This window comes from Crinia signifera, chromosome 3, assembly GCF_055691185.1.
Source record: "Crinia signifera chromosome 3, ASM5569118v1, whole genome shotgun sequence".
Classification (NCBI taxonomy): Eukaryota; Metazoa; Chordata; class Amphibia; order Anura; family Myobatrachidae; genus Crinia; species Crinia signifera.
Window position 1 is genome coordinate 172,644,670 of NC_139219.1, and position 12,615 is coordinate 172,657,284.

The 12,615-nt window shown below is 44.7% G+C and overlaps 1 protein-coding gene across 2 annotated transcripts in view; it reads left to right on the forward strand.

Annotated features, from left to right (window-relative positions):
* Positions 1 to 12,615, forward strand: part of PREP (prolyl endopeptidase) — a 141,948-nt gene that overhangs the window by 47,077 nt on the left and 82,256 nt on the right. For both annotated transcript variants that reach the window (XM_083176964.1, XM_083176963.1), the window contains one exon: positions 2,941 to 3,132. In XM_083176964.1, the coding sequence (XP_083033090.1) occupies positions 2,941 to 3,132 (192 nt within the window). The remainder of the gene's footprint in view (positions 1 to 2,940; positions 3,133 to 12,615) is intronic.

The window sequence follows — 12,615 nt, forward strand, 5'->3', positions numbered from 1 at the left end:
CAAAAGTTTTTAAAGTGTATCTATATCAAAGGTCCTGATGTGTGCTACGCCTCTTCTTCCTGATGGAGTGATGTCCTTCTTGGTCCGGTGAATTCTCCAGTGTTTCCCGACGAGTGGCTAACCGTGTGCCTGAGACCGCTCTCATTCCGCGACTGACCGAGCGGTTTCATCTTCATGCAGCTGTGTATGCTGGGATGTTGTGCTGGCAATCCAATTATATATTTTCTTGATGTACATGTGCGGATATAAGTAAAACTGTTTCTATATCATTCACTTGTTGGTGCGCTTGTCTCCCTTTTTACGTGTGTTTGTGTGTGTATATGTGTGTATATATATATATATATATATATATATATATATATATATATATATATATATATATATATAATTTATACTCAACCAGCCGTGAGGATTCACAAAATTACAACACTTGTAGGTAGGCTGCAGGGGGCTGCCCAGCATAGGACAAGGCTTCCCAGCAATACACCTGCAAAATTTGGTTGGCGCATCACTATTTTGTGAGCGATTTGCTACACAGCGAAGCATTCGCACATTACCTGCTGCCCCATTGGCTGAGCAGCTTAGTTTTGAAGCCAGGTGCAGACCAGCTATTTGTTGGGTTACATTGACTACATGTGACGACATGCAGCCACCAGGGTCCCCCCTCCCCAAATGGACCAGGACACTCCTGCATTGACCAAACCGTGCTCCAGCAATGCTGTATTTCCGCCCCCCGTTTCCCTATCCTTTTCTGAGCTCTGCTGACTACCAGTCTGAGTTCAATTCAGGACATGGAAAGGATTTTTATTGGCCAATAGTGTCAATATGTGACTGCAGCTCTGGGTCATAATACATCTGCCAACAGGAAGAATGTCTGTATTATACAGTAACACATAAAAGCCAATTCTGTATTAGTTAGTGCATTGTACACTTGTGACCAGGAATGGGTCTCTTTCGCATAACTTGAAACGAGGAATCTTTCACAGCATAACACTGTTCTATACAAAACATCCTCCATACCTGCCGGGGTTAGAGCTTAATGCCTTTCACAGATGAGAAGCTGAGTCGCTGGCAGCTTTGAAAATACAGAGCAGAAAGTCAGTGTGGTGAGTGACAGAGGAGGGGAGTGGTGGGAAAGGTTGGTTGACAACATTGAAGCATTTATTTCTGAACAGATTTTGAAATATGATTATACGAATGATATGTGGGAACTGTTGATATGTTTGAGTTAGTCCAGTTGCTTGAGTGGCATTTTAAAACTTAGCTGTGTTTTAGACATTTTGAAATACTGCATTATAGAACATTGAAAAATCTCGTTTTTTCATACAATTTCTCTAAATTGCAGTAATAAAATGTCATCTGTCCTGAGGTTGTAGTATATTTTTAATGTTTCCTGGTTGAATTTAGTTTTATCAGTTTGTACCTCTTTACAAGACATCGAAATGGGTGCCTCGGGGTCGACAAGATTTTTTTTAATAGTGCTGCTGCAATAGTTGATGAAATGGTTTGACATTTTTCTTACCGAGATCAGGAACAGATTCTGTCAACATCAAATAACCACTCTCAAATGGATTTTGAACTTCCCCTCCTTTCCCATTAATCATACTTTGACGGTCATCCCTCCACTGAGAATACCACTGTTCACTTTTGGAGTTGGATATTTCCTGCTATAGAGACAGCTGAACCACCAAAAGTGATTGCCAGAGGTCCTAGCTAAAGTCGAGAGCAGTGAACACAATCAGTGGATGTGGATCAAACGGATTATTTTTGTGTTTTGTAATTTGTACATTATTGTAAAATATAATTGGGGCTGATTGACGAAACTCCAGTAGCGGACCAATTAACACAGAGGGGGGAATTAAATTACCCACAATCCGTTTTCGAGGTAAAAATGGAGGCATGGTTCTGTTTTGCTCAAATTTTTTTCAGGGTAAATCCTTTGGGGGGGGGGGGGGGGGGCGGCGCGCGTGCGTGAATACATTTTGTTTCTCCTGCGCAATGAAAAAAATCCCTGAGAGTGCCGGCTTTTGGATCTAATTGGATAGCAATTCTCTCACTGTGAGGAAAGGGGGCGGGCAGGAGGCTGGAGCAGTGGAACGCCCCGGCCATCTCTGGCCAAGATAAAAGTCAGTTTAGACTGACTTTTATCTGCGAACATGGAAAATAATAAATTAGATGGTCAGCGAACATCGAATGATTTTTCACCCGTGCTGCCGCATGCAAGGGGATGTGTAAGCATACACATCCCCTCGCATGCAAATGTGGTGATTCGTGGGGCATTCAGATGGGCTGGCGGCGTTTACCTGTTCGCTAGGCTGCAAATTTACGCAGCCTAGCAAACCGGTCTGAATCAGGCCCTTAGATTGTAAGTACTCGCAAGCTGTTCCCTCTTCCCTCATTTTTTTTTTTGTTTTGTTTTTTGCAGTGCACACTGAAAGCAACGGTCAGTATGCTAGAGTCCTTCTTTTAGTGCACCTACACCAATATTTCTATATATACCTGGGTAGATGGTGACGCTGAAGCGGGGGGACTCACTTCCGGGAACTATGTAGAGAACTATTGGACAATTGAAGGGAACAGTGAATATTTAATGTACAACTAACAGATTCTAAAACATAAAAAGTTGGTAATTATACTTTGATCTTCCAGGGCCTAATGCAATAATGCACAACTGTTCTGCACACAGAATGATCCCAGGTTCAGCTTGTTAAAGTACTGTAGCACTGAATATGCATCTCTGTGGTGATCGGAATTGACGCTGGCATCCGCACTAGTCTATCCTGCTTCTGTCCCACACCACCTTTTGTTAGGTGCCTTTTTCAAAACGAAAAAATCATGAATAAAATGTGGTGCATGATATGTTGATGCTATATAAATGTTAAATAATGCATAATATATAAATATATATGTAATGTCTTTTATTTATTTATTTTTCTACAGGAATACTTCCATGGGTAAAACTAATAGATAATTTTGAAGCAGAATATGAATATATAACAAATGAAGAGACGGTCTTTACATTTAAAACCAACAGAAATGCCCCAAACTACAAACTGATTAACATAGATTTCAGTGATCCTGGAGAATCCAACTGGAAAGAACTTGTACCAGAGCATGATAAAGATGTACTGGGTAAGTGTTTAGCTTTTCATTTAAAACTAATTACATACAAAAACATGGATTGCATTGTGAAAAAACTGACACTTGAAATCCTATGACAAATATGCAGAGTATCCATCAGTTTCTAACGTGTAGTTTAGATCTCAACATCTATGATCACCACTTCATGGTTGGGCTTTCACATTTGTGGCACTTTAACCAAATAAAGAGGAAAGTGTCCTCTAGCATCAATATGGTGTATCTGGGAACAGTATACTGAGGTAGAAAGGTACTTAGTACCACCTACAGCAGGCATTCCCAACCACGGTCCTCAAGGCACACCAACAGTGCAGCTTTTAGTGATATCCAGGCTTGAGCACAGGTGACTTAATTAGTACCTGAGTGATTCTGATTAAACCATCTGTTCTGATGCCTGGATATCACAAAAACTTGCACTGTTATGTAGGGTACACACCAGGACGACCCGCTCACGATGCACATCGTGAGCAGGTCGTCAGTGTCTCGTCCGACCCGCTCATGGTGACGCGGGGGGGCACGACCCGCTCACGATGTGCACCGTGAGCGGGTCAGATCTGATGGCGACCCGCACCCGGCTGTATGGTCGTCATTGAGATCCTACCTGCAGCAGGTAGGATCTCAATAACGACCGACCGGCCCGCGGGACCGCGCATCGAATCGGTATCGGTCCACACCAGGTCAGAAAAGGGTCCAATCAGCACACAATCTACATCCAATTGATCGGAATTGGATCTAGATTGTGGGGATCGGGCCCTAGTCGTCCTGGTGTGTACCCAGCATTAGTGTGCCTTGAGGACCGTGGTTGGCAATGCCTGACCTACAGTATACAATCATTTACAGATATTCCCTTCCCAAATCTCTGTTCAGTCATCCCCATCCAATGCACCACACTTTCCAGACAGCCTCATGAGAGTCTTACAAGGAAACCCGGCACCTCAGACAATAAACAATATATATCATTTGCTTAACTGTAAGTGGTAGTCATATCTGCTAGGTACTTTTATCAATTCTTCCAGCTTAGACACTAACATGGATTGAATTTCTGAAAACAATGGAAAGTTTTTAATCCATGCAAGGTCATATTAAATATCTTATATCGCCCGCCAATGAATGAGCAAATTTCTGGACATACCTTGGGAGAATGGGTTTTGAAGTATGAAAGCTTTATAATTAGGGATGAATTAGGAACAATAAAATATTTCTGATTTAGCGTAATCCCAGATGGTTAGTGAGTGGAACACTTTTGGATGAGGAGAGGTGAGTCTGGTTGGCATGGTCTAGGTTGCAAGATGAATGACGAGACCGTGAACAGCCCCAATCGATTTGCGTCAATGGCATATATTCAATGCCGTGGGCGAGCGGTGACTGCGAGCAGGACTTTTTGCTCGCAGTCACCGCTCACCCTGTCAGTATTCAACTGACCCCCCTCATACGCAAATTCCCCCTCGCTCCGTTTTTTGAGCGAGGGGGAATTTGTGAATGTGCCTCCAAAAACTGCGAGAATCGAGGCTAATTACAGCGAGTTTGCTGCACTAGCCTCGGCTCTCGCAGTTTAGGGGAATCCTCGCCATTCTGTGACTGCGAGGATTCCCCCGGAACGTTGTATAGTGCGAGCGGCCGGCGCGGGGGTTAAACTGCGAGGATCACTGGATTTCTGTGATCCTCGCAGTTTAACCCCCTCGCCGGCCGCTCGCACCGGCATTGAATACCTGCCAATGTCTGAACTAAAGTTTTCTGCTCTAGTATTGCACCATAGGTTGCACTGAGAAAGTTGCACAGCATATAGTACGTCTTAAATGGAAATTAATAAGACTGTGCTGAGTTAATGGATTCTAAGAAGGTGCTGCGAAGATCCTAAGGTGTATTACAGAAACACCCTTACGTACTGGATCTGAACCTTTGTTCATATTAATATATGCAGATGTATTTGAATAAAATTACAAAAAAGAAACTCATGTATAAAGGTAGTAATCTGAAAATAGGGGTATGCAGGGCCGGTGCAAGGTTCCCCAGCACCCTAGGCAAAATGTCAACTTGCTGCAGGGATGGAGGGTTGCTGCAGTGATGGAGGAGCCAATTAAATTATACCACAAGACATGGGCACATGAGAGAGGGAGGGACAACATGGGGATATGAGTGGGGCGGGAGGTGATGAGGGAATAACACAGCACCGTGGCACATGGGGAGGGTATGCCACAGGACAACAGGACATGAGGGGGTAGAAGGGACACAACCCCTAGGGACATGAGGAGGGCACAGGACCTGAAAAAATGGGTGGGGAAAACCGGAGAGGAGGGATACAGGACCTGGGGACAGGAGGGTGAGGGGGTGCACAGGACCTGGGAATGGGAGGAAGAAGAGGGACATAGGACCTGGCGACAGGAGGGGTGAGAGGGAGATGAGGACCACATGACCTGGAGACATGAGGGGGGGGGGTGATGGACACAGGACCTGGAGGCAGGAGGGAAGGACAGGTCCTGGGGACATGAGGGATGGGGTGAAGAGGAGAGACACATGACCTTGGGACTGGAGGGGGGTGTAGAGGAGGGCGCATACAGGATACTGCACTGCACCAGTCGCTCAGCCTTGTACATGTTGGGAGATAGTCTCTCCTCACCTGTTATTACTTTCATCTCTGCGCCTCGACTCCTGCCCTGTGTGGGTGGCTCCGGTTAAGTGCGGCTTGCCTGGCAGCATCCAGGCTGCTGATGGCGGAAAGAACTTGGAATTTGGGGGCAACATCGCTGGCCAGCTTCTGTGCATGCGCAATGATGACAACTGCAGGGCAATTGGCGATGTGGATGCTGCTGTGTCCCTCTCACTTTATGTAGGCCTGTGTGACATCTTCCTGCCACCCACGGTTGGACGTGCCTACTACGCACGGGTGTGCAATCCGCGGCCGTGGGGGGCTTGCCTGCTATCCCACTACACAAAAGGGGTGACGTGATGTATAGTGTGAGGATGCTTACTTTTCACTGATGGTACTGCTACTGGCTTGTGCTGGCTGGGATGGTTAATGGGTGGGGTGCTGGCTGTTACTTTCATGCTTTTACTGAAGTCGGTTTAAAGAGATCAACTCTGTGCCGCCCTCCAGTGGCCGGCGCCCTAGGCAAATGCCTAAAGCTGCCTGGGGTGTATGTGAACTAATACCGGTATATAAAGATAAGACAAACCAATAACATATATAGCTCTGGAGTCTAGACCCTATATAAGGTCAAGGCAATCCAAATGAATAATAATAATTCTCTTAATATAGGGCTATTCTGTGGGTAAATAAATAATGATTTGTCCTACAAAAGAATCCAGGGGTCCGCTATAGAAAGGGTTACCGTGCACCAGTAATCTGACTTTCCAAGTATCACATCCGTCTTCCTGCACACTGTTCTCCTTCTGTATAGTGTGGTCAGCGTGGAGATCAATGTTTCTGCGTTCAATGCGTTTCGCCTGTAGGTCAGGCTTCGTCAGGAATGAGAATAATCTGTTCATTTCTGGCAAAGCCTGACATACAGTCACTATAAGACACAAACACTGATTCACAGTGTTGGAAAAAAAGCACTTGTCTACAAGTAGCTTGGAACGCTGCTCCCCTCAATTCTTCCCAAATCCCGCGAGCTCCATCTAAAACATAATAGAGGGGGCGCCAAATAGTGCAGTATCGTTTTATTAAAATAGAATGTTTTTGAAAAATTAAAAGTTTTTTTTTTTTCTTGTATGTGCCCGTACCAAAATTTACATCAGTTGTCTGAATACCACAAAGTTAAATCACAGAACATCACTGGCAAAGCTGCATACGAATATCCCCACAATGTATCACTCACAGGACCTCTCTCCCCTCAGGCAGGCAGTTTCTGGGACACAGGTTGCTCAGCGTCAATGTGGATTCAGCTCCATCCGCTCAGTCTCTGGTATTTCATCATTGGAATTCAACAGTGGGGTGGCCTGTGTGATGGCCAGCCTGTCTTTTAAGCCAGAACAGATCATTTACATACAAGGGAACTCCCTAGTGCCTCCCTCCTTCATAGCAAAGGGGCTTTGTGATATATGATGGTTATAATAACCTGAAGTGTGCATAAAATAACTATTATTATATATAAAATTAGGAGTTTTTGTGATGATATATAATAGCTAGTGTCCATGAGTGTCCGAAACAGTACCATCTGCTGGCAGAGAGTGAAATTACATCTTTCTCACACATGCACAACCAAAGAAGCTAGCATATAGTCCAATGGTAGACCACACTCTCACTTAGATGGTGCAACAGTGGGGTCCTCGACAAAGGGTATCAATACCTAAAGATAGTCAGTGATCACCCATACCAGCAGGTTTGGGATGTGGGGCACTCGCCTGTATAACGAATGATACAGATTTGTTATAAAATCAAGAAATTGTTTTATTCCACTTGTGGTTTTGGTTCACTTAGGGATCATTTGTAATCCAACGTGCCCCAAAATTTCGGTCCTTTAAAAATGGACCTTTATCAGGGAGCTTGGTATCGTTGGAGAATTGGCAATCAGCGTGGAGAGCTAAACCTCATGGTAGATGGAGACAGCGTCTGGATAGATAGATAGATAGATAGATTCCATGTAAGTCTATAATTACTGTAAAAAGAACTTTACATTATAATATAGCAGTAATATATTGGTATGCACAGCAAGATTGTTATTACACATCAGAAACTAAACAAGATGTTCCAATTAGTGAGAGCGTATCCTGACTAATTGCCTTGTGAATGCAAATATATTCTGATGAACTGTGTACTCCATTCATTTAATGAGATTTGGACATTGCACTACAAAGAGAATTACGGTATCAGCGAGAAATAAGCTAATCCGTCCTATGAAGTTCATGTCTTTATCAGTATATAAAATGTTTGGTACTCTTTACCTAGATGGGCGCCCGCGATTGAAATCGCGGGCGTCGGGGGTAAAAATCGCGGGTAAATCGCGGGTACATAAAAATCTGCTACCCGCGATGACCGCGATTTTCCCATAGGGAACAATGTTAAAAAGGCTGATTGAGCGCGATTTTCATGTAAAATGCCTCAATGCCCGCGATTTGGCCATAGGAATCAATGTTAAATGGGCCACAGAGCCCAAATAAGCACAATTAACCCTTAAATGTCCCCCCAAATTTTTAACGCCACCCCACGATCCACGCCAACCCGACGCGTATAACTGTGAAGGTATCCGCGTCCCCTCGCGGGGCTCGCTGCGCTCGCCACGCTTCGGGCTCGGTGGCTCGCTGCGCTCGCCACACTATTCTATTCTCACTCCACGCCCTAGTGGATAGTAGGGCATGAAAAGGTCGGAGGACGCGTACCGCCGCCCCTCGCGGGCTCGCTGCGCTCGCCACGCTTCGGGTTGGCGTGGATCATGGGGTGGCGTTAAAAATTTGGGGGGACATTTAAGGGTTAATTGTGCTTATTTGGGCTCTGTGGCCCATTTAACATTGATTCCTATGGCCAAATCGGGTCCATTGAGCCATTTAACAGTAAAATCGTGTCCATCGGGCCTTTTAACATTGATTCCTATGGCAAATCGGGAGCATCGCGTCGCGGGCATCGCGGGTACATTTATGGACGGCCGCGACGCGACCGACGCGATTTCCATGTTTAACATGGGTTTCAATGGGAAACCGCGGGCATCGCGTCGGTCGCGTCGCGGCCACACATAAATGTACCCGCGACGCCCGCGACGGGCGCCCATCTAGGTAAAGAGTACCAAATGTTTTTCTTTTTTTTCATCTATCATGCTATTTCAGTACATTTCACAACATCTACTTTATGAACTAAGTATGTAACATGTGTAAGAGTGCAAATGATATACACCCGTAAAGGATGATATAGTGTACATTGTTTGCATGACCGGTTCTACAGCTAAAGAAAGTGCCTAAAGTGTGCATTTTTTTTTATTCATTATTCTATGCATCTTTAGAATTTTACTTTTCTAGAGTTCAAACAAAATAACACCAGCCCTGCCTTTCCATAAAGAGTGGATGTCAAAGTATTTTTTTTTTCTTTTTTAGATGACGTTCTTTAACTTATTCATATATTTACTAATAATTTGCTCCTATGTTTTTTGGAAAAGTTAAATAGTTCCTTGCTGTAGTTTAGTCACATTTAGTAGAAGATATATTGAATTCACCTTTTGTAAAGAACATTAACCCTTTAAAGTCCAACATCTGGTCAGGCTCAACAGCCCTAGCGCTAGTAGCAGATCTAATGGTGAGACACTTTAACCCCTATAGACGCGGTGACAGTTTAAACATGTCTGCTGTCCCTGACAGCAGACATGTCCCTGCATGCCCAGGGGGGGCTGCGATGCCGCCCCCCCGTCGGCGATCGCTGTGATTGGCTGTTCAGTGTGAACAGCCAATTACAGCGTTTTCTGTGTCACCGGCGAATAACGGTCGCCGGTGACACAGGGATCGGTGGTGATTGGTGCTGTAAAGTACAGCACCAATCACCACGGGGTGTAAGGGTGACACTGGTGTCACCCCACCTCACCCAACCCGCCCCCAAAGGCCGTGATTGGTTCGTCGGACCGACGGACCAATCACAGCCATGGAGGGGGGTTTAAACTAACGGTGACTGCACTGCAGACGCCATTCCGGTCTGGAATTGCGTGCAGTGCGGTCACCGTGCCAATCTGCCGTTTTACTGACCTGATCCTTGCAAAATACTTACCTGATCACAGCTTGTAGCGTTCCTGGAGCCTGTGACTTCCTGTGTTGTGCTGTGCTGTGTTGTGCTGCTGTGCTGCTGCAGTGTGTTCCAGTTATAGATAGAGAGAGATAGAGAGAGAGAGATAGAGAGGGCTAGTGACAGAGAGTGCTACATTTTGTGCTGCTGCAGTGTGATAGAGTTATAGATAGAGAGATAGAGAGAGATAGAGAGATAGTGACAGATTGTGCTATATTTTTTATATATATATACAGCTGTACTGCGTGTGCAACTGACTGCTGCCCCCCCCCCCCTTTTGTGCTGATCAGTATAAATTAACTGATCAGCAACTTTTTGGGGGCACAGGGTTTTTTTTTTATATATATACCAGTGCTGCTGCAGTGTCATAGAGTGGTAGATAGTGAGAGATAGAGAGATAGAGAGAGATAGTGATAGAAAGTGCTATATTTTGTGTCTGCTGCCCCCTTTTTGTACACCCCCAGCAACTTTTTGGGGGTGCAGGGGTTATTTTTTATATATATAACTGTCAGTGCTGCTGCTGCAGTGTCATAGAGTGATAGATAGTGATAGATAGTGATAGATAGTGAGAGATAGAGAGAGATAGAGAGAGATAGAGAGATAGTGACAGAGAGTGATAGAGAGTGCTATATTTTGTGTCTGCTGCCCCCCCCTTTTGTGCTGATCACTATATCTGAGGTGATCAGCAACTTTTTGGGGGTGCAGAGGTTTTTTTTTTATATATACCTGCCAGTTGCACTGTCAGTTGCACCAAAGGTTGTGCACCTGCTGCCCCTCACTGGTAATCAGTGTCGCATCACTGATCACCTTTTTTTTTTTTTTTTTTTGAGGGTGCTGTGGGGTCTTTTTTTAATTTTTTTTGATCAAATTTTTTTGATCAAATTTTTTTGATCAAATTCCTGTTGCCTTTGAGCGCTGTTCAGTGACGGACGTTACTGACCAACATCTGTGCTCAATTTTTGGCGCAGGACCTTTTTTTTTTTTTTTTTTTTTTTGCACTACATACACACTACACACTACATACTACATTGAAATAAAGTTTGTACCCCCCTACACTATACACGTGTTGAAACATTTCACTACCAGAAACACAAAAATAAAAATGGCATCCCAAATGTCATCCCAAATGTCATCCCAGTCATCCAGAAGAATGTATTCAGCGGAGGAGGCATATGCCATGCTTGCCTCTGACTCTGACACAGCCAGTGAGGCAAGCGGGGAATTTGAAGGATTCATCTTAAGCTCCTCTTCCTCCTCTAGTGATGAGGGACCCCCTCAAAGACGCCCCCGTAGAGCAGCTGAGACCCCCCCCCCCCCAATAATTGATCTCGTATGGACCCCACCACCAGACAATTTTGAGCCCCAGGTTCCTGAGTTTTTGGCCATCCCAGGAATCCAATTTGATTCAACAGGTCTCAGAGAAATTGACTTTTTCAAATTATTTTTCTCTGATGATTTTATAAATTTAATGGTGGACCAAACTAATTTATATGCCCAGCAGTTTATTGCTCAAAACCCCACGTCATCATTTGCTAGGTGGACCCCTGTAGATGCAGTAGAGATGATGACGTTTTGGGGTCTGGTGTTTCATATGGGCATAGTAAAAAAGCCAGAAATTAGGCAATATTGGAGTACAGATGTTCTGTACAGCACCCCACTTTACCGTATGGCCATGACCCGGAATCGTTTTGAGTTAATCCTTAAATTTTTGCATTACAACGATAATGCACAGTGCCCACCCAGAGATGATCCCACCTTTGACCGGCTATTCAAAGTCAGGCCGGTCATTGATCACTTCAGTGCCAAATTTGAAGAGATGTACATCCCAGATAAATTCATTTGCATAGACGAGTCCCTTATACATTTTAAAGGAAGGGTTAAATTCCGCCAGTACCTTCCCAGTAAGAGGGCAAGGTATGGCATAAAAATGTATAAGCTGTGTGAAAGCACCTCAGGGTACACCCACAGGTTTAGGGTATATGAAGGGAAGGATTCAAGAATTGAACCGCCAGAATGCCCCCCCTCCCTCGTAGGTGTTAGTGGAAAAATTGTCTGGGATTTAGTGCACCCCTTCCTGGATAAAGGTTATCACCTCTATGTGGATAACTTTTACACCAGCATCCCCCTGTTTAAGGCCCTTGGTTCAAGAGGTACAGCAGCTTGCGGTACTGTGCGCAAGAACCAAAGAGGCCTCCCAAAAACGCACATTGCCCAAGTAATGAGAAGGGGTGAAAGCAGGGGAATATGCACCGAAAATATGTTGTTGGTCAAATATAAGGACAAGAGGGATGTCCTTATACTGACAACAATTCACGGAGACAGTACCACCTCCGTCCCTGTACGAGGTACCAGTACCCACACCTCAAAACCTAATTGTATCCTGGATTACAATAGGTACATGGGCGGAGTGGATCTTTCAGATCAGGTACTGAAGCCGTACAGTGCCCTGCGGAAAACAAAAATCTGGTACAAGAAGCTGGCCGTGTATATCATCCAGATGGCACTGTATAACGCTTACGTGCTATTCCGTTCTACCAGCCAGAGGGGGACATTTATGCACTTTCAAGAGGAAGTCATAAAGGGCCTAATATTTGGGAACCAGCAGGCAGAGGGCCCCAGTACTTCTAGTACTGGCCCCCGTATTGTACCAGGGCAGCATTTTCCTGATGAAATCCCCTCCACTGGAAAAAAGGGCAGGACACAAAAAAGGTGCAAAGTTTGCTATAAAAAGGGAATAAGAAAGCAAACTATTTTCCAGTGTGACACTTGCCCCGACA